Source organism: Nerophis ophidion, linkage group LG08 (genome assembly GCF_033978795.1).
Source record: "Nerophis ophidion isolate RoL-2023_Sa linkage group LG08, RoL_Noph_v1.0, whole genome shotgun sequence".
Lineage (NCBI taxonomy): Eukaryota > Metazoa > Chordata > Actinopteri > Syngnathiformes > Syngnathidae > Nerophis > Nerophis ophidion.
Window position 1 is genome coordinate 30,930,302 of NC_084618.1, and position 23,761 is coordinate 30,954,062.

The 23,761-nt window shown below is 40.2% G+C and overlaps 1 protein-coding gene across 3 annotated transcripts in view; it reads left to right on the forward strand.

Annotated features, from left to right (window-relative positions):
• Window positions 1-56: 56 nt before the first annotated feature.
• kcnn2 (potassium calcium-activated channel subfamily N member 2) overlaps window positions 57-23,761 on the forward strand; it is a 150,322-nt gene continuing 126,617 nt past the window's right edge. Inside the window, exons 1-2 of one of the 3 annotated variants that reach the window (XM_061908289.1) lie at window positions 57-882; window positions 4,099-4,194. In XM_061908289.1, coding sequence (XP_061764273.1) covers window positions 490-882; window positions 4,099-4,194 — 489 coding nt within the window. In that variant the 5' untranslated portion in view covers window positions 57-489. The remainder of the gene's footprint in view (window positions 883-4,098; window positions 4,195-23,761) is intronic. The other 2 variants (XM_061908288.1, XM_061908290.1) reach the window with 2 other exon arrangements.

Genomic DNA, 23,761 nt, shown 5'->3' on the forward strand with positions numbered 1-23,761 from the left:
GTGTTTGGGTCCTCAACCTTGTTAAAGAAGATTGTTAATTCTACGAGAGCCGACGAGGTTCTGTTCCATCGTTTTGTGCCGCTGGACTGCTGCTGCTTAAATAAAGAAGAAGAAGAACAGGAAGAGAAAAAGGAAGACGACGAAAGGACAGTAAGAGGAAGGAGAAGAAGAAGTAGAGGAAGAAAAAGAAAAACAAGAAGAAGAAGAAGGAAAAGAAGAGGAGGAGGAGGAGGAGGAGGAAGAAGAAGACATGGGAAGTACGGGGCAGCTGCGGTAGCATTATTAGTCCAACACGAAGCATCCGAGTCCGCGGATCCCAACTGGGTCGAGACGCACCTGCACCAACCGCACCTGTCATGTCGGCGACTGCCTCGTCGTCCGCGGGACGTCACCGACGTGCACCGCGGTAACTTTGAGGACATCTGGGGAGACTCGCCATGCCTTTTCCTCTGGGCACCTTCGTCGTCATCATCCCACCATGAGGCCAGCATGAGCAGCTGCAGATTCAACGGCGGCGTCATGCGGCCGCTCAGCCACCTGAGCTCGTCCCGCAGGAACGTGCACGAGTTCGATTCCGAGTCGCAGCCCCTGCAGCCTCTCTCGGCCGGGGACGCGTCGGACAATTTGGCGGCTTCCAAGCCGGAGAACCACGCGGCTGCGCGCATGCAGTACGCGTCCGGCGACGGAGGCGGGGGCTGCGGCCATGGCGGTGGCGGGAAGTCGGGCAAGAAGAAGAACCAGAACATTGGCGAGAAGCTCGGCCACAGGAGGGCCCTGTTTGAGAAGCGGAAGCGGCTCAGCGACTACGCTTTGATCTTTGGCATGTTTGGCATCGTAGTTATGGTCGTAGAGACGGAATTGTCATGGGGGGCCTACGGAAAGGTGAGTGTATTTAGCCTACGTGTAAGTACACACACATTCAAGTAGTGCTCATGTCCCTGAAATTACACACACATTCAAGTAGTACAAGTTCATGTCCCGGGATTACACACACATTCAAGCAGTACTAGTTCATGTCCCCAAGACTACACACACATTCAAGTAGTACTAGTTCATGTCCCCAAGACTACACACACATTCAAGTAGTACTAGTTCATGTCCCCAAGAGTACACACACATTCAAGTAGTACTAGTTCATGTCCCCTAGAGTACACACAAATACAAGTAGTACTAGTCCATGTCCCCGAGAGTACACACACATTCAAATAGTACCAATTAATGTCCCCAAGAGTACCTCTTTTGTACACACATATATTCAAGTAGTACCATTTCATGTGCCCGAAAGTACCTCTTTTGTACACACATATTCAAGTAGTACTAGTTCATGTCCCCAAAAGTACCTCTTTTGTACATACACATATACAGGTAGTGCTATTTAATGTCCCTGAAAGTTCCTCTTTTGTAGACACACATTGAAGTCGTACTATTTCATGTCCTTGAAAGTATCTCTTTTGTACACACACATTCAATTAGTACTAGTTCATGTCCCTGAAAGTACCTCTTTTGTACACACACATATTCAACTAATATTATTTCATGTCCCCGAGAGTACCTTTTTTGTACACACACATTCAAGTAGTACTAGCTCATGTCCCCGAAAGTACCTCTTTGTACACATACATATTCAAGTAGTATTATTCAATGTCCCTGAAAGTACCTCTTTTGTACACACACATTCAAGTAGTACTAGTTCTTAAATATTGTACCCGAAAGTACCTCTTTTGTCAACACACTTAAGTTGTACTAGTTCTGTCCTCGAAAGCACCTATTTTTTACACACACATTCAATTAGCCTCAGCCTTCCCGGTAAGGTCAATTCAGGTGTACTGGAGAGAAGGCTACGCCGGATAGTCGAACCTCGGATCCAGGAGGAACAGTGTGGTTTTCGTCCTGGTCGTGGAAAGGTAGACCAGCGCTATACTCTCGGCAGGGTCCTTGAGGGTGCATGGGAGTTTGCCCAACCAGTCTACGTGTACTTTGTGGACTGGGAGAAGGCATTTGACCGTGTCCCCTAGGAAGTCCTGTGGGGAGTGCTCAGACAGTATGGGGTATCGGACTGTCTGATTGTGGCGGTCCGCTCCCTGTTCGATCAGTGTCAGAGCTTCGTCCACATTGCCGGCAGTAAGTCGGACCCATTTCCAGTGAGGGTTGGACTTCGCCAAGGCTGCCCTTTGTCGAATTTCTAGGCGCAGTAGGGACGTTGAAGGTATCTGGTTTGGTGGCTACAGGATTAGGTCTCTGCTTTTTGCAGATGATGTGGTCCTGATTGCTTCAACTGGCCAGGATTTTTACCTCTCATTGGATCGGTTCGCAGCCGAGTGTGAAGCGACTAGGATGAGAATCAGCACCTCCAAGTCCGAGTCCATGGTTCTTGCCGGGGAAAGTGTGGAGTGCCATCTCCAGGTTGGGGAGGAGATCTTGCCCCAAGTGGAGGAGTTCAAGTACTTCGGAGTTTTGTTTACGACTGAGGGAAGAGTGAGATCGACAATTGTGATTGGTGCGGCGTCTTCAGTAATGCGGACGCTGTATCGATCCGTTGTGGTGAAGAAGGAGCTGAGCCGGAAGGCAAAGCTCTCAATTTACCGTTCAATCTACATTCCCATCCTCACATATGGATCAGGAGTTTTGGGTTATGACCGAAAGGACAAGATCCCGGATACAAGCGGCCGAAATGTGTTTCCTCCGCCAGGTGGCGGGTCTCTTCCTTAGATGAACTCAAGAGTAAAGCCGCTGCTCCTCCATATTGAGAGGAGCCAGATGAGGTGGTTCGGGCATCAGGTCAGGATGCCACCCGAACACCTCCCCAGGGAGGTGTTTAGGGCACGTCCGATTGGCAGGAGGCCACAGGGAAGACCCAGGACACGTTGGAAAGACTGTCTCCCAGCTGGCCTGGGAACGCCTTGGGATCCCCCGGGAGGAGCTGGGCGAAGTGGCTAGGGAGAAGGATGTCTGTGCTTTTCTGCTTAGGCTGCTGCCCCCGTGACCCGACCTCCGGCTAAGCGGAAGAACATGGATGGATGGATGGACATTGAAGTAGTACTATTTCATGTCCTCGAAAGTTCTTCTTTTGTGCTTAACATTAAAGCTGTACTAGTTTTTACGTTATTTACCCGAAAGTACCTCTTTTGTACACACACTTAAGTAGTATTATTTGATGTCCCTCAAAGTACCTCTTTTGTAAACACACATTTAAGTAGCACTTTGTCATGTACCCGAAAGTCCCTTTTTTGTACACACACATATTTAAGTAGTACTATTTCATGTCCCCGAAAGTATCTCTTTTTTACACACACATTCAAGTAATACTAGTTCTTACATCATGTACCCGAAAGTACCTCTTTTGTACACACACTTATGTAGTACTTGTTCATGTCCCCGAAAGTACATCTTTTGTACACACACTTTAGTAATAGTTCATGTCCCCGAAAAAAACTCTTTTGTACACACACATTCAAGTAGTACCATTTCCTACAGTCATGCTTTACTGTAGATAACAACGGCGCTGTCCTCCAATGATCCCACAACCTTGTTTGCTTTACTCTCCTGTCTAAGTCAATAGTGAGCTATTATTGTGATGTATGACGTGCCAATACTTTTGGTGCTCCACTCACCTGTTTAACACAATACTATGTTATTATTTTTGTGTCTGACGTGCCACAAGCTTGTGTGCTTCACTCACTTGTCTAACACAAAAGTGTCTTATTATTGTCGTGTATGACGTTCCACAAGCTTGTGTGCTTCACTCACCTTTCCAACACAACAGTGTGCTAATATTGTAACGTATGACGTGCCACAACCTTGCATGCTTCAGTCACCTGTCTAACACAATATTGTCGTGTATGACTTGCCACAACCTTGTGTGCTTCACTCACCTGTCTAAACACAATAGTGTGTTATTATTGTTGTTTATGATGTGCCATAACCTTGTGTGCTTCACTCACCTGTCTAACACAATAGTGTGTTATTATTGTCGTGTATGATGATGTGCCACAAGCTTGTGTGCTTCAATCACCTGTCTAACACAGTAGTGTGCTATTATTGTTGTGTATGATGTGCCACAAGCTTGTGTTTGGCTTTAGTGTTGTCGCTTTCTTCCAGGAGTCCCTGTATTCATTAGCGCTAAAATGCCTGATAAGCCTTTCTACCATCATCCTCCTGGGACTGATCCTCATCTACCACGCAAGAGAGATCCAGGTAATGAAACACTTTCTTTTTTTTTCACATGTTGTTTATATGCAGTCTTTAGTTTTTCGAAAGCACTTTTACATGGACAAAGAAATGTGTATGTATGTATATATATATATATATATATATATATATATATATATATATATATATATATGTGTGTGTAAGTGTATATACCGTATTTCCTTGAATTGCCGTCGGGTATAAACTGCAGTATGCGTCTGCCGGGTCAAAACTCATTTCGCAAAATAATTAGCGTATGCTAAGCATTACCGCTGTCTCAGGATTAATGCCGGGTCAAACTCGTTTCGCAAAATATTATTTTTATTAGCCCATGTCTAGAATTTCCACCGGGTCAAACTCGTTTCGCCAAATAATTAGCATATGACTAGAATTTCTGCCGGATCAAACTCGTCACGTCACGAGTGACACTCCACCCATCATCGTTTTCAAAATGGAGGAGGCTGATTTCAATAATTTGAAATCGCATAAAGGGAAGAAGGTTAAGAGTAATTCAGTAGGATTTAAGGTCCAAGCTGTTGAATATGCTGAAAAGAACAGTAAGCAACTATGTTTTATTAATATACCGTAGCTGCGTGTGTCAAATATGAGTCATTAAATGACTCCCGCCTCCTGGTGGTAGAGGGCGCAAGTGATCTTTCTTGCGACTACTCGGCTGCAGAAGAAGTGACAACAAGCAGCAAGAGTGAGCATTGATTGTTTTTTCCCTCTCGCTTGCACTTTTAACATGGAGGATTACATATGTAAAATAAAACAGTTTTCTAAACTAGACTTTCAATCGAAGCAGGAGGTAATAAAGGAAGATCTCCATCGAGACAGAGAGACTTTTAAAAATGAAGAAAGATAAGGAAGACTTCTATAAACAAGTCATCAATGCTTTTGATCAGAAGGAGCTGCGCATGGACTTCATTTATAAGTAAAGATAAGACCATAATAAAGTTTTTTTTTATTAAATGTACTTTTCATGATGGTATCCTTACATCACACTGAATTTACTGCATGCCTTTGGTAAGCGCCGGAGTGAGAAGAGGTTTTAAATTAATCAGCGCCCCGGCGGCAATTCAAGGAAATACGGTAGTTATATATAATGTTAAAGTAGAAGTTAAAGTACCAACGATTTTCACACACACAATAGGTGAGGTGAGATTATCCTCTGCATTTGACCCTTCACCCTGATGAGGGAGGTGATGGGAGCACTGAGCAAAAGTGGTGGTCGTGCCCGGGAATCATTTTTGGTGATTTAACCCCCAATTCCAATCTTTGATGCTGGGTGCCAACCAAGGACGTAATGGGTGTCATTTTTGTAGTCTTTGGTATAACTCGGCCGTGGTTTGAACTCACGACCTACCAATCTCAGGGCGGTTATATATATATATGTGTGTGTGTGTGTGCGTGCATATATGTATTTATATGTGTGGGTATATATATATATATATATATATATATATATATATATATATATACATACAGCGTGGCGCAGTGGGAGAGCGGCCGTGCGCAACCCGAGGGTCCCTGGTTCAAATCCCACCTAGTACCAACCTCGTCACGTCCGTTGTGTCCTGAGCAAGACACTTCACCCTTGCTCCTGATGGGTGCTGGTTGGCGCCTTGCATGGCAGCTCCCTCCATCATTGTATGAATGTGTGTGTGAATGGGTAAATGTGGAAGTAGTGTCAAAGCGCTTTGAGTACCTTGAAGGTAGAAAAGCGCTGTACAAGTACAACCCATTTATCATTTATATATATATATATTGGTTCCCCCAGAATATTTGTTAGTTAAGGTGGTGCCTGGCATCGGCCATGACAGGCCGACAGACGGGTGAGGGGCTACAGACTGTGGTGAAATAGGCCGCTTTGTCGCGTGAAGAAACCTACAACTTTTGGTTGTGTTTTCCGCTCCGTTTGCAGAATGGCAATATACGTAATATGTATATCTTTATATTTTTTCCGTGAAGTAAAAAAACCCCACAAAACAGTCCGGGTTACCTCAGATACTAAGTGTCATTATTTTGACCTAGTAAATATTGACTTACTAAGACAAAATAATGACCAAGTCAAATTAAAGACTTATTGTAAATAAGCGTTTGCAATCATCCATCCATCTTCATCCGCTTATCCGAGGTCGGTTCGCGGGAGCAGCAGCCTAAGCAGGGAAGCCCAGACTTTCCTCTCCCCAACCACTTCGTCCTTCTCTTTCCGGGGGATCCCGAGGCGTTCCCAGGCCACCCGGAAGACATAGTCTTTCCAACGTGTCCTGGGTCTTCCTCGTGGCCTCCTACCGGTCGGACGTGCCCGAAACACCTCCCGAGAGAGGCGTTTGGGCGGCATCCTGACCAGATGCCTGAACCACCTCACCTGACTCCTCACGATGTGGAGCAGCAGCGGCTTTACTTTGAGCTCACCCCGGATGGCAGAGCTTCTCACCCTATCTCTAAGGGAGGTCTGCCAATCCAGACGCACCGCCCCGATGTCCACGCGATGCTGCACAGTCTTGTCAACCAAGACAGCCCCACAGCATCCAGAGCCTTAAGGAACTCTGGACGGGTCTCATCTAACCCCGTGGCCTTGCCACTGTGGAGCTTTTTAACTACATCAGCAACCTCAGCCCTAAAAATAGGAAAGCCCACCACAGATTCCCAAGGCACCGCTTCCTCATAGGGAAAAGTGTTGGTGGGATTGAGGAGGTCTTCGAAGTATTCCCTCCACTGATCCACAACATCCGCAGTCGAAGTCAGCAGAACACCATCCGCACCATACACGGTGTTGACAGTGCACTGGCAGATGGTGGTCCAGAATCGTTTCGAAGACGTCCGGAAGTCGTTTTCTATGGCTTCTCCGAACTCTTCCCATGTCCAAATTTTTGCCTTTGCGACCGCTTCAGCCGCACACCGCTTGGCTTGTCGGTACCTGTCCGCTGCCTCCGGAGTCCCACGAGCCAAAGGAACCTGATAGGACTTTTTCTTCAGCTTGACGGCATCGCTCACCGCCCGTGTCCACCAACGGGTTCTAGGATTACCGCCACGACACGCACCAACTACTTTGCGGCCACAGCTCCAATCAGCCGCCTCGACCATAGAGGTGCGGAACATGGTCCACTCGGACTCAATGTCCAGCACCTCCCTCGTGACATGTTCAAAGTTCTTCCGTAGGTGGGAATTGAAACTCTCTCTGACAGGAGACTCTGCTAGACCTTCGCTGCACAATGCGTTTGGGTCTGCCAGGTCTGTCCGGCATCCTCCCCCACCATCGCAGCCAACTCACCACCAGGTGGTGATCGGTAGAAAGCTCTGCCCCTCTCTTTACCCGAGTGTCCAAAACATGGCCGCAACTCAGATGACACAACTACAAAGTCGATCATGGAACTGCGGCCTAGGGTGTTTTGGTGCCAAGTGCACATATGGACACCCTTATGTTTGAACACGGTGTTTGTTATGGACAATCTGTGACGTGCACAAAAGTCTAATAACAAAACACCACTCGGGTTCAGATCTGGACGGCCATTCTTCCCAATCACGCCTCTCCAGGTTTCACTGTCGTTGCCATCATGAGTGTTGAAGGCCCCCAGTAGGACAAGGGAATCACCTGGAGGAGCACTTTCCAGTACTCTCTCGAGTGTGTCCAAAAAGGGTGGGTACTCTGAACTGCTGTTTGGTGCATTAGCACAAACAACAGTCAGGATCCGTACCCTCCACCCGAAGGCGAAGGGAAGCTACCCTCTCGTCCATTGAGTAGAACTCCAACGTGCAGGCTTTGAGCCGGGGAGCAACAAGAATTGCCACCCCAGCCCGTCGCCTCTCACTACTGGCAACGCCAGAGTGGAAGAGAGTCCACCCCCTCTCAGGAGAAGTGGTTCCATAGCCCTTCTTGTGCGTCGAAGTGATTCCGACTATAACCAGCCAGAACTTCTCACCTCGCGCACTAGCTCAGGCTCCCCCCCTCCCCAGTGAGCTGACGTTCGACATCCCAAGAGCTAGCTTATGTAGCCGAGGATCGGACCGCCAAGTGCTCTGCCTTCTGCTGCCGCTCAGCTCATGTTGCACCCAACCTCTATGGCCCCTGCTATGGGAGTTGAGCCCATTGGAGGGGGGACCCACGTTGCCTCTTCGGGCTGTTTCCGGCCGGGCCCCATGGGAACAGGCCCGGCCACCAGGCGCTGGCTATCGTGCCCCACCTCTGGCCTTGCTCCAGAGGGGGCCCCGGCGACCCGCGTCCAGACGAGGGAAATCTGGGTTCTTTATTTATTTTCTTCATTGAGGTCTTCGAGCTGCTCTTTGTTTGATCCCTCACCTAGGACCTGTTTGTTTTGGGAGACCCTACCAGGGGGCATGGAATCCCCAGGACAACATCGCTCCTAGGATCATTGGGACACGCAAACTCCTCTACCACAATAAGGTGGCAGCTCAGAGAGAAGCGTTTGCAATAAGCGTTTGAAAAAATAGTTAAAAGTGGGGCCACATGCTGACATGCTAAATGTTATATTTTTATCAACATGTCATAGCAGGGACCCTGCCATTCAAAACTAGGCTTCTTGATTACTATTGATTAATGTAACTATAGCTGAAAAAAATAGTACAATAGCAATAGGAGAGACTTTTTATCACTATGGAGTTCATGTAGACTTTATGATGCAGTTACATTATCATATCAACTATCAGGGACAGAAAGTCTTCATTTAACATAATGTCCTTTTTTGCTGGTTCAACACAGAAAAAGGTAAAGTGAAATAACTTAGTTGTTAACTGTAGGTCAATAATGCTTGTCTTTCTCTCAGACAGACGGGGCTTTGCTGTCCGTAACACACACACGCACGCACGCACGCATGCGCACACACCGCAAAATGAGCTAATGTTTTACACTAAAAGCTAATTACTCTTCACCTCAAGCGAACTCAGCTGCCGCTTACATTTCTAGAACGTCAACGGGCTCATAGTGAAGTTACTAGTCGTTCTTTGGGAGGTGTTTATTATGATTTGGGGAGAGTACGCTGCATTATGCTTACCTGCTAAACACGTTTCTGCTAACCCGCACGGTCTCTTCTCTCTGCCTGCCTCTGCCGTGAGCACTGACTCATTGCGCTCTGAATACTCACTGCTGACTGGCTGTTACTGCTCTGAATACTCACTGCTGATTGGCTGTCGCCGCTCTGAATACGCGCCACTGATTGGCTGTTACATGCGCTCTGAATACGCACTACTGATTGGCTGTTAGATGCTCTCTGAATACGCACTGCTGATTGGCTTTTACATGCGCTCTGAATACGCACTGCTGATTAATTGTTACATGCGCTCTGAAGAAGCACTGCTGATTGGCTGTTAACGCTGCGCGTGTAACCAATAAGATGGTTGTGTGGGTGGGACAATGCTGGGTGCTGCAGAGACTACTGACAGAGGCAGTACGAAGCGTAGCATTTTGTTAAGACTTTAATTGAGCACGAAATGATAATATAAATACATTTAATAAAGTCAAATACAAATTAGGCAACAAGAGAAGTATCCTACACTTCTCTTTTGTAAAGTAAATCTTAACAGCCAATATGGGCAACTACATCAACTATTTGATTTGCCAGAAAAGCCGGAAAAAACGTCAAAAATAAATAAATAAATAAATAAATATATATATATATATATATATATATATATATATCTATATATATTAGGGGTACAATGGTACACACATTTTTCGGTTCGGTACGTACCTTAGTTCAGAGTTCACGGTTCTGTTCATTTTCGGTACAGTAAGATAACAACAAAATATACATTTTTTGGTTATTTATTTACTAAATTTGCAAAATCTTCCACCAAAAATATTTTTCTTAGTGGAATATTTGATGTGAAGTAATGGGAACCTTGGATGGGTCCATTATTCATAATAACATTGATTTTGAATCAATATTGTGTTTTGAGCAAAGACAGTTTGAAAGAAAAAAAAACAGTTTTGTTTTATTAGTCAACGTTGCAACTTTTTCGAAATTACATTTATCCTTTAAGCTTTTTTATTTCACTCTGTATAATGTATATTAGTAACCTATCATTTCAAACAGGTACATTTCCAAACAAAATGAAAATAGCTTAAGTTGCACCAATTTATAAGACTGGAGATAAACATCTATTTACAAATTATAGACCTGTTTCTTTACTTCCACAATTTTCTAAAATCATTAAAAAACAGTTCAATAACAGAATAGAGAGTTTCATTAATAAAAATAGAATACTCGAAGAGAACCAATATGGATACAGAGCTAATGTTTCAACTTCAATGGCTTTAATTGAAATTACAGAAGAAATTACCAATGCAATAGATAGTAAAAAATGTGCGACAGCGGTGTTTATGGATCCAACTAAAGCATTTGACACAATTAATCACAATATTTTAATCAAAAAACTAGAACGATATGGCATCAGAAGGTTAGTCTTAAACTGGATAAGAAGTTATCTAACGAACAGGAAACAATACGTGAAGCTCGGCGAACACACTTCTACAATGCTAAATATATCCTGTGGTGTACCTCAGGGATCAATACTAGGACCTAAACTATTCAATCTCTATATAAATGACATTTTTAAAGTTACAAGAGATTTAAAGTTAGTATTATTTGCAGATGATACAACAGCGTTTTGTTCATGAGAGAACACACAGAAGATAATACAAATAATAACAGAAGAAATGAACAAATTAAAAAAATGGTTTGACAAAAACAGACTATCATTGAATCTCAGTAAAACTAAAATAATGCTATTTGCTAACAGTAGAAGAGAAAGTCAAATACAAATAGACGGAAAAGAAATTGAAAGAGTAAATGAAACCAAATTTCTAGGTTGATGATAAATTGAACTAGAAATCTCATGTAAAAAATATACAACATAAAGTAGCAAGAAACACATCAATAATGAATAAAGCCAAATATGTTCTAGACCAAAAATGACTTTATATTATCTACTGCTCACTAGTGTTACCATATCTGAGTTACTGTGTAGAAATATGGGGAAATAATTACAAAAGTACACTTCATTCACTAACAGTGTTACAAAAAAGATCAGTTAGAATAATATATAATGTTGGATATAGAGAACATACAAACCCTTTATTTATTGAATCAAAGACACTGAAATTCCACGACATAGTGAAATTGCAAACAGCTAAAATTATACACAAAGCAAACTATAGCCTGCTTCCCAAGAATATACAACAATTCTTCTCAACAAAAGGGGAGATATATAAACTTAGAGAAAAATGTAATTCAAAACATTTGTACACACGTACAACACTTAAGACCTTCAGTGTATCTGTATGTGGAATTAAATTATGGAATGGATTAAGCAAAGCAATCAAACAATGTACTAATACGATCCACTTCAAGAAACTCTTCAAACTGGAAGTGTTTACAAAGTACAAACAATAACAACCATGATAAACATTCAGATTTTATTCACCCATTCATTCTTTCATTCTCAAAATAATCTTACTTATCTCATCGTATGGAATAAAACTTACTTCACCAATTATTTATTTATTAATTTTTATTGTGATTACTTATGGAGTATATTGTGAATACATTGAGAACAGGAAGTGAACAAAAGTTTTAGCAACTCTTATGTAAAAGATAGGGGGTAGGATTAAATTAGCTCTGCTTCTTCCTACTCCTTTTCGAACATGTTGAAAAGAGAAACTGGAAATTGTGATGTATCATGTTGTATGCTTACATTTTCAAAATTAACTCAAACTCAAACTTTTGTTTATGTTTTTGTTTATTTTAATAATATTTTTAGAATGTGCCGTGGGTCTTTAAAACAGTGTTCCCCAAATAGGGGTACACGTACCCCTGGGGGTACTTGAAGGTATGCCGAAGGGTACGTGAGATTTTTTTTAGAATATTCTAAAATTAGCAACAATTAAAAAATCCTTTATAAATATATTTATTGAATAATACTTCAACAAAATATGAATGTAAGACTATAAACTCTCAAAAGAAATGCAACAATGCAATATTCAGTGTTGACTGCTAGATTTTTTGTGGACATGTTCCATAAATATTGATGTTGAAGATTTATTTTTTTGTGAAGAAATTTTTAGAATTAAGTTCATGAATCCAGATGGATTTCTATTACAATCCCCAAAGAAGGTACTTTAAGTTGATGATTACGTTTATGTGTAGAAATCTTTATTTATAATTGAATAACTTCTATATTTTTCAACAACTTTTTAGTTATTTTTATGTATTTTTTTCCAAATAGTTCAAGAAAGACCAATACAAATGAGCAATATTTGCACTGTTTTACAATTTACGGTAATATACCAGAAACTGATGACAAAGTGCTGTATTTCACTTCTTATCTCTTTTTTTGCAACCAAAAATGCTTTGCTCTGATTAGGGGGTACTTGAATAAAAAAAAAGTTCACAGAGGGTACATCACTGAAAAAAGGTTGAGAACGACTGCTTTAAAACATTTGCTGTGGGCCGTAAATGGCTTCCGGGCACACTTTTGACACCCCTGCTATAGATAATAAAAAATAGTCTGATAAATCTATGGGTAAAAAGCAGAGCCTTGCGACGCATGCGCATATATCATAACTCTCTCGCTCTCTCTGTCTCTGCCCCTCCCTCACAAATGCTGCGGTGTGCACAATTTGTTTTCTTTTTAACACCTTCCTAACCCTGAACGTACATTGAAAATACACGCAACCCTAACTTAAAATGCCGGACATTTGAGGCATTTACGAAACTCCCCCCGGAAAGCTCCACAAAAGAGGAAATACCCAGTGAAAAGAGGAGGTATGGTCAGTATATCGTAGCCCGGTCGCTGCTAGCATGCCGTGTGTGGCTTCGGTGTGTATTGTTTACACAACGTGCGGTACGCTACTTAATGTGTCTGTGTGGAAACTCGTTCGGTACACCTCCGAACCGAACAGAAACAGTTCAATACAAATACACGTACTTTACACCCCTAATATATATATATTCTGTATCCTTTTATTCTTCTTCTGTATCCTTTTCTCCTTCTCTACTTTTTCCTCATTTACTTCTTCTCCATTTGGTCCGCCAATGTTTGCAAGAGCCGGCATTGCTGACGGCTGCTTGCCGTGAGGCCGGCGAGTGTGCCTATGATAGCCCACAGGGGATCTTCCTCCCCCGCCTCTGGTGGTATTTCCCGGTTGTGCGCCAAATGTGACAGTTTTCTGCCGTCCTCGTGCGGGTTCCAAGGACCATCAAGGAAGGACATAATGGCGAGCAGGTTTAGACTTCCTTATATCAAATAATGCGTCTCTTGCCGTGTTGTTTTTCAACCTTTCCGTCTGCTGCTCGCTCTTCAGCTCCAACTTCTCAGCTTCTTGCGATGTCGTCTTCCTCGCGCTCTCCGTCTCTCGCTCAGCATCTGCTTCTCGCTAGGCGTTCTCTTCTCTCCGTCTCTCTCCTCTTTTTCACGTTCACGGCTGCTGCCCTTTTATTCAGGGCGAGAAGATTATTTGATTGTTCCCGGCTGGGCGATCCACGCACCTGATAATGTTTGCGGCGTCGATCCCGGCACGCCCCACCTCGCCACTGAATCATCATACTACTGTGATTTTTTTGCATCAAGTGTTAATTCAAGGCTGAGGCAAAATATCAAGATATATATATCGTGTATCGTGACATTGCCTAAAAATATCGAGATGTTAAAAAAAGGCCATGTCACCCAGCCCTAATATATATATGTATATACACATATATGTTTATACACACACATGTATGTATGTATGTGTATATATATATATATATATATATATATATATATATATATATATACTGTATACACACACAGTGGGGCAAAAAAGTATTTAGTCAGCCAGTGATTGTGCAAGTTCTCCCACTTAAAATGATGACAGAGGTCTGTAATTTTTATCATAGGTACACTTGAACTGTGAGAGACAGAATGTGAAAAAAATTCAGGAATTCACATTGTAGGAATTTTAAATAATTTATTTTTAAATTAGGGTGGCAAATAAGTATTTGGTCACTTCAAACAAGGAAGATTTCTGGCTCTCACAGACCTGTAACTTCTTCTTTAAGAAGCTCTTCGGTCCTCCACTCGTTACCTGTATTAATGGAACTTGTTTGAACTCGTTATCTGTATAAAAGACACCTGTCCACAGCCTTAAACAGTCAGACTCCAAACTCCATTATGGCCAAGACCAAAGAGCTGTCGAAGGACACCAGGAAAATAAATGTAGACCTGCACCAGACTGGGAAGAGTGAATGTACAATAGGCGAGCAGCTTGGTGTGAAAAAATCAACTGTGGGAGCAATTATGAGAAAATGGAAGACATACAAGACCACTGATAATCTCCCTCGATCTGGGGCTCCACGCAAGATCTCATCCCGTGGGGCCAAAACGATCATGAGAACGGTGAGCAAAAATCCCAGAACCACACAAGGGGACCTGGTGAATGACCTGTAGAGAGCTGGGACCAAAGTAACAAAGGTTATCATCAGTAACACAGTACACCGACAGGGAATCAAATCCTGCTGTGCCAGACTGAAAAAATAATCTATAAACAGTGTTTATGATGTCATCACAATATATAATAATGATGCAAGTAATCATTTAAAATGATAAACACGTTTATTTCTCATTTCTGTAGAAAGGTTTATCATTGTACTGTCATTGGAAGGTAAATAAATAAATGATAAATGGGTTGTACTTGTATAGCGCTTTTCTACCTTCAAGGTACTCAACGCGCTTTGACACTACTTCCACATTTACCCATTCACACACACATTCACACACTGATGGAGGGAGCTGCCATGCAAGGCGCCAACCAGCACCCATCAGGAGCAAGGGTGAAGTGTCTTGCTCAGGACACAACGGACGTGACGAGGTTGGTTCTAGGTGGGATTTGAACCAGTGACCCTCGGGTTGCGCACGGCCACTCTCCCACTGCGCCACACCGTCCCTAAATAGGTAAATAACTTTAATATCCTAAATAACCCAAAATAAAATGGACTCCCATTTTTGTGAGCAACAATGTAACTTAAAATAATATTGAACATCTTGAAGTGCATTTTTATTCCCAGTTGGAAAAATGAGGTGAGGTTTGCCATGTCTGTCAGTCAACCGCAGTGAAAAAACACACTAATCAAAACTTTGATGTGGAATAGTCGTGCAGCCCTGATTGAAACAGCTCAAATAGGAGAAGTTGATGTGTTGAGTGCGGTCAGTCACAAATAACCTTTAAGCGTCTCCAACACTCGGACAGTTTTATGAGCTTGCTGAGAAACCTTGCAGCATCTCAAGTCTCTATTGAACAGCCACAAAATCAATAGAAAGACCGGAAGGATCCTTGTTGCTTCAAACGCATGCAAGACTTGTTCTCACCTTCAACAACATAAACACTCGCTGTTCCAATACTCAGTTTTGATTTATCGTCCTAGTTGAATAGGTTTAGTGCCATTTGTCATTGCAAGGGCCAACAGTGAACTGCCTCCTTGTAAACCTTTATTTTATAAGCCATGATAGAAATGCACATGAGCATTATTCACTCGGTGTTTCAAAGCAGGAAGCATAAGAAACCTGTATTTTCTATACATGATTCCATTCATAAGCGTCTGCAAACTTGTTGTTCTGCCTTGAATGTGAGGATTTATTTGTGATGAATATTTTGCCATGCTGCGCTTGAACAAGGTTTTGTTTTAAGGTTTGACAATAACAACCTCCATGGCCCTTCTATTCTTTTGTATTTGTATTGCAAGTGTCCATCACGCATGTGTTGAAAGTCAATAAATCGAAAGCATTTCTGGTGCCAGAAGCTAACAGCATACTCATCTTCACTCAGTAGTGCTTTGATGCTACTGTACATGCCGTAGTACCTCAACTTCAGTTGTAACTCCACACTTGGATCTCCAACGTCAGGCGTAGTGCCTGCTTAGCCCTGCAAATCATTAAAACCCTTCCATCCATCCATTTTCTACCGCTTATTCCCTTTCGGGGTCGCGGGGGGCGCTGGCGCCTATCTCAGCTACAATCAGGCGGAAGGCAGGGTACACCCTGGACAAGTCGCCACCTCATCGCAGGGCCAACAACCTATCCCCAGGTGCATGTCTTTGGAAGTGGGAGGAAGCCGGAGTACCCGGAGGGAACCCACGCATTCACGGGGCGAACATGCAAACTCCACACAGAAAGATCCCGAGCCTGGATTTGAACCCAGGACTGCAGGAACTTCGTATTGTGAGGCAGACGCACTAAACCCATTGTTGTTATTTTTAATTACCATTAAAAATATACTTATAAAATAAAATATGGTGTGACAATCAATACAATAGAATGTAGTACAAACAAGTGCAGATAATTTACAGCATTTATCTTAGAGAGTGGTCTTTTATGGTATCTCCTCCTAGGTATTTTTCAGTCCTGTAACTGTTGTTGTCGTGTAACAATAGAAATTGTTGTTGTCGCGTAACAATAGGAACAGTTCTCGTGTGACAATAGGACATTTTGTTGTCGTGTAACAATAAAAACTATTGCTGTCGTGTAACAATAGGATCTGTTGTTGTCTTGTAGCAATAAGAACTGTTGTTGTGATGTAACAATAGGAACTATTGTTGTCTAACTATATAAACTCTTACTGTAGTGTAACAATAAGAACTGTTAATGCTGTGTAACAATAGGAACTGTTGTTGTCATCTAACGATTGGAAGTGTTGTCGCGTAACGATAGAACTTCTGTTGTTGTGTAACAATATGAACTGTTATTGTCGTGTAACGATAGGAACTGTTGTCGTGTAACGAGAGGAACTGTTGTCGTGTAACGATAGGAACTGTTGTTGTTGTGTGACAATAGGAACTCTTGTTGTCGTGTAACAATACTAACTGTTGTTGTTGTGTGACAATACGAACTGTTGTTGTCGTGTAACAATACAAACTGTTGTTGTTGTGTAACAATAGGAACTGTTGTTGTCGTGTAACAATGGGAACTGTTCTCATGTGACAATAGGAACTGTTGTTGTTGTGTAACAATAGGAACTGTTGTTGTCTTGTAACAATACGAACTGTTGTTGTCTTGTAACAATACGAACTGTTGTTGTCATGTAACAATAGGAACAGTTGTTGTTTTCTAACGATATAAACTCTTACTGTAGTGTAACACTAACAACTGTTGATGCTATCTAACAATTGGAACTGTTATTGTTGTGTAACAGTAAGAACTGTTGATGTTATCTAAATAAGAACTGTTATTGTCTTGTAACTATAGGAACTGTTTTTGTCATAAAACAATAGGAACTGTTGTTGCCGTGTGGCAATTGGAACAGTTGTTGTCGTGTAACGATAGGAACTGTTTTTGTCATTTAAATATAGAAACTGTTGTGTGACAATAGAAACTGGTTTTGTTGTGTAACAATATGAGTTGTTGTTGTGTAACAATAGGAACTGTTATTGCTTTGTAACCATCGGAACTGTTGTTGTTGTGTAACAATAGGAATTGTTATTGCTTTGTTACAATATGAACTGTTATTGTTTTACAACAATATGGGGTGTTATTGTTGTGTAACAATAGGAACTTTTGTTGTCGTGTATCAAAAAGGAGTGTTTTTTCTTGTGACAACAGGAGCTGTTTTTGTTGTGTGACATTAGGAACTGTTTTTGTTGTGTGACAATTAGAACAGTTTTGTTGTGTAACAATAGGAACTGTTGTTTTTATTTAACAATAAGAACAGTTTTTGTTATTTAACAATAGGAACTGTTGTTGTGTAACAATTTGAACTGTTATTGTTGTGTAACAATAGAAACTGTCATTGTTGCGTAACAATTGGAATTGTCATCGTCGTGTAACAATAGGAATTGTCATTGTCGCGTTACAATAGGAACTGTCATTGTCGCGTAACAATAGGAACTGTCATTGTCGCGTAACAATAGGAACTGTTGTTGCCGTGTAACAAAACGAAATGTTATTGATGTGTAATAACAATAATAAGACAACAATAAGAATATTATTGTGTTATAAGAATAGGGACTGTTATTGTTGTGTAACAACAGGAACTTTTGTTGTCATGTTAAAATAGAAACTGTTATTGTCATGTAACAGTAAGAACTGTTATTTTAATGTGAAAATAGGACCTGTTATTGTCGTGTGACAATAGGACCTGTTGTTTTTGTCTTGTACCAATAGGAATTGTTGTTACTTTGTAACAACAGGAACTGTTATTTTCTTATAACCTTAGGTACTGTTATTGTCATGTAACAATAGGAATTGCTTTTGTTGTGTGGTAATAGGAACTGTTGTTGTAGTAACGATAAGAACTGTTTTTGTATTTTAAACATAGGAACTGTCGTTGTGTGACAATAGGAACTGTTGTCCTGTAACAATAGGAACAGTTTTTGTTGGGTAACAATAGGAACAGTGCTATTGTGTAGCAATAGGGAATGTTATTGTTGTGTAACAATAGGAACTGTTGTTGTTGTGTAACAATAGGAAATGTTATTGTCATTTGACAATAGGAACTGTTTTTGTTGCATGACAATTGGAACTGTCAATTGGAACTGTTGTCATGTAACAATAGGAACTGTTATTGTTGTGTGACAATAGGAACTGATATTGTCGTGTGACAAAAGGAACTGTTTTTGTTGTGTGACAACAATAACTGTTTTTGTTGTGTAACAATCGGAACTGTTATTGTTGTGTACCAATAGGAATTGTTGTTGTGTTGTAACAATAGAGACTGTTATTGTCGTGTAACAATAGGAACTGTTATTGTCGTGTAACGATAGGAACCATAATTGTCGCGTAACAATAGGAATTGTCATTGTCGTGTAACGATATGAACTGTTATTGTTGTGTAACAATCGGAACTGTTGTTGTGTAACAATAGGAATTGTTGTTGCTGTGTAACAATGTTATTGTTGTGTAACAATAGGAACTGTTGTGTCACATAACAAAAGGAACCATCCTTGTCGTGTAACAATATGAACTGTTTTGTTGGGTAACAATAGGAACCGTTGATGTTATTTAACAATGGGAACTGTTATTGTTGTCAAGATCTGTTGTTTAGATCAGTGGTTCGCAACCTTTTTTCAGTGATGTACCTACCCCCTGTGAAAATTTTTGTAATTCAAGTAACCCCTAATCAGAGCAAAGCATTTTTGGTTATAAAAAAAGAGATAAAGCAGTAAAATACAGCACTATGTCATCAGTTTCTGATTTATTAAATTGTATAACAGTGCAAAATATTGCTCATTTGTAGTTGTCTTTCTTGAACTATTTTGAAAAAAAGATATAAAACTAACAAAAAACTTGTTGAAAAATAAACAAGTAATTCAATTATGAATAAAGATTTCTATACATAAAAGTAATCATCAAGTTAAAGTGCCCTCTTTGGGGATTGTAATAGAGATCCATCTGGATTCACGAACTTAATTCTAGAAATTTCTTTACAAAAAAAAAAATCTTTAACATCAATATTTATGGAACACATATCCCAAAAAAATCTAGCTGTCAATACTGAATATTGCATTGTTGTATATATATATATATATATATATATTTTTTTTTTTACAGTTTATGAACTTACATTCATATTTTGTTGAAGTATTATTCAATAAATATATTTGTAAAGAATTTTGGAATTGTTGCTATTTAAAAATCTCACCTACCCCTGGCATACCTTCAAGTACCCCCAGGGGTACGTGTACCCCCATTTGAGAACTACTGGTTTAGATCATGTTTGCATGTTTGCTTCATCCCATGCCAAGTAAGTTTATTTGTGCCACAGTTAGCGAGTTTTTGTTTCTTGTCCATAGTTCTGTCTTAGTGTTTTTGTATCCTTGAGTCCAAATTAATACATACACATTCACGCCTGGTCCGGAATAGTCCGTTTACCTCCCGATAGAACAAACCCTGCAATTTTGTCATGTAACAATATGAACTCTTGTTGTTGTGTAATAATAGGAACTGTTTTTGTCGTGTGACAATAGGAACTGTTATTGTCACGTAACATTATGAACTCTTGTTGTCGTTTAACATTATGAACTGTTTTTGTTGTGTAACAATAGGAAATGTTGTTTTGTAACAATAGGAATTGTTGTTGCTTTGTAACAACAGGAACTGTTATTGTTTAATAACAATAAGAACTGTTTTTGTACAAACTCCGTTTCCATATGAGTTGGGAAATGATGTTAAATGTAAATATAAACAGAATACAATGATTTGCAAATCATTTTCAACCCATATTCAGTTGAATATGCTACAAAGACAACATATTTCATGTTCAAACTGATAAGCATTTTTTTTTGCAAATAATCATTAACTTTAGAATTTGATGCCAGCAACACGTGAAAAAGAAGTTGGGAATGGTGGCAATAAATACTGATAAAGTTGAGGAATGCTCATCAAACACTTATATGGAACATCCCACAGGTGTACAGGCTAATTGGGAACAGTTGGGTGCCATGATTGGGTATAAAAGCAGCTTCCATGAAATGCTAAGTAATTCACAAACAAGGATGGGGTGAGGGTCACCACTTTGTAAGCAAATTGTCGAACAGTTTTAGAACATTTTTCAACGAGCTATTGCAAGGAATTTAGGGATTTTACCATCTAAGGTTCGTAAAATCATCAAAAAGTTCAGAGAATCTAGAGAAATCACTGAACGTAAGCGATAATATTACAGACTTTTGATCCCTCAGGCGGTAATGCATCAAAAACCGACATCAGTGTGTAAAGGATATCACCACATGGGCTCAGGAACACTTCATAAAACCACTGTCAGTAACTACAGTTTGTCTCTACATCTGTAAGTGCAAGTTAAAACTCTACTATGCAAATCAAACCCATTTATCAACAATATCCTGAAAAGCCGCCGGCTTGGCTAGGCCTGAGCTCACCTAAGATGGACTGATGCAAAGTGGAAAGCTGTTCTGTGGTCTGACAAGTCCACTTTTCAAATTATATTTGGAAACAGAGGACGTGGTGTCCTCCAGAACAAAGAGGAAAATAACCATTCGGATTGTCATAGGCGCAAAGTTCAAAAGCCAGCATCTGTGATGGTATGGTGCTGAATTAGTGCCCAAGGCATGGGTGACTTACACATCTGTGAAGGCACCATTACTGCTGAAAGGTCCATACAGGTTTTGGAGCAACATATGTTGTCATCCAAGCAACGTTTAATGGATGGCCCTGCTTATTTCAGCAAGACAAGTGTTACAACAGCGTGGCTTCGTAAAAAAAAGAGTCCGGGTATTTTCCTGGCCCGCCTGTAGTTCAGACCTGTCTCCCATCGAAAATGTGTGGCGCATTATGAAGCGTAGAATACGACAACGGAGACCCCGGACTGTTTAACGACTGAAGCTCTACATAAAACAAGAATGGGAAAGAATTCCACTTTCAAAGCTTCAACAATTAGTTTCCTCAGTTCCCAAACGTTTATTGAGTGTCGTTAAAAGAAAAAGTATTGTAACACAGTGGGGAACATGTCCTTTGGCACGTGTTGCAGCCATGAAATTCTAAGGTAATTATTTGCAAAAAAAAATAAAGTTTAGGAGTTTGAACATCAAATATATTGTCTTTGTAGTGCATTAAATTGAATATGGGTTGAAAAAGGATTTGCAAATCATTGTATTCCGTTTATATTCACATATAACACAATTTCCCAACTCATATGGAAACGTGGTTTGTCGTTTAAATATAGGAAATGTTAACGTGTGACAATAGTAACTGTTTTTGTTTGGTAAAACTAGGAACAGTTGTTGTGTAGTAATAGGATTTGTTGCATTGTAACAATAGGAACGATTATTGTCTTGTAACATATGAATGTTATTGCATTGTAACAATAGGAACGATTATTGTCTCATAACTATAGGGAGTATTATTGTTGTGTAACAATTAGAACTGTTGTTGTCGTGTAACAATAGGAACTGTGACTGTCGTTTGAAAATAGGAACTGTTTTTGTTATGTGACAATAGGAACTATTCTTGTTGTGTCACAATAGGAACTGCTGTTGTTGTGTAACAATAGGAACTGTTGTTATTAAACAATAGGAACTGTTGTTTTTGTGTAACAGTAGGAACTGTCACTGTCCCGTAACAATAGGAACTATCATTGATGCGTAACAATAGGAACTGTTATTGTTGTCTCAAGATAAGAACTGTTATTGTTATGTAACAATAGGAACAATTATTGTCTCATAACAATAGGGAATGTTATTGTTGTGTAACAATAGGAACTGTTGTTGTTGAGTAACAATAGGAACTGTTGTTTTTGTTTAACAATAGGAACTGTTTTGTTGTGTGACAATAGGAACAATTTTTGTTGTGTGACAATGTTAACTGCTGTTGTTGTGTAACAATATGAACTGTTTTTGTTATTCAACAATAGGAACTGTTGTTTTTTTGTAACAGTAGGAACTGTCATTGACGCGTAACAATAGGAGCTGTTATTGTTGTGTTACAATAAGAATGTGAACTGTTACAATAAGAATGTGAACTGTTGTTGCTGTGTAACAAAAATAAATGTGTAACAATTGGAACTGTAATAGTAACTGTTGATGTTATTTAACAATGGGAACTGTTTTTGTCATGTAACATTATGAACTGTTGTTGTTGTGTAACAATTGGAACTGTTGTTGTGCGACAATAGGAACTGTTATTGTAATGTAACAATATGAATTGTTGTTGTCATGTAACAATAAGAACTGTTGCAATGTTGGTGCTAGGAATCTTCAAAATGAGTTCCTAGGGACCCCATCAAGTCATAAAAATGGGGTTTCACTTTTTTGTAACCGTTTTGAAAACAAATGATAAATGTATGCATTAACTTGTTATATCTCACATTATATATTGCGCTTTAGAAAACAGTTGTCATATACTTTACTTACCTTAATAAAAAAATAACACAAAAGAAAACACATTTTTATGCATATGTAAATGTATTCAGTTATAATCATTCTTTCACTTTCTTCTTGTCTTAATGGATGTAATATTTACCTCTGCTGGTATTGTTTTCTATATTTTTATTTAATAAGTTCTAGGGGTATTTATTTCAGTATAAAAGCGTAAAACGTGTTTCGCTTCGGTCATGAAATTATGATAATCGTGTGCCAGGGCATACATGCTTATGACACACTTATGATTATTCTCAATAATGTGTAGATTATCAGTCTTTCAAAAACCACTACATCTACACTTTCATGGCAAATAATGCCAACAAACTTAGAATTTGGCAATTTAGTTTCAATGTCATTTAATACAGTGGAAAATATAAGTAAAGAGTTTTAACAAATCGACGGCCTCGTCATTCCGACCAAAGAGTGGAACTGTAGGGACCCAAATTGGAGAGTGTTTGTTAGTGCCTGGTGAGGCTGGATCTTTGAAAATCAGTGCACCCGGTCGTAAAGGTGTTTTTTTTTCTCAACTTGTTTACATGGCGTGCAAAACATCTTATATCGTCATAAGTGAGCCATTTGCTGAAATGTTGCTCCTGAAGCCACTTTTCATTGAAGGTTCGCTTCTTGGGTTTATTGCTCGCCATGACGAAAATGATAACACGCGGGAGTCCTAATACCGGAAATGCAGTATTTGTGATCGCTAAAACTTT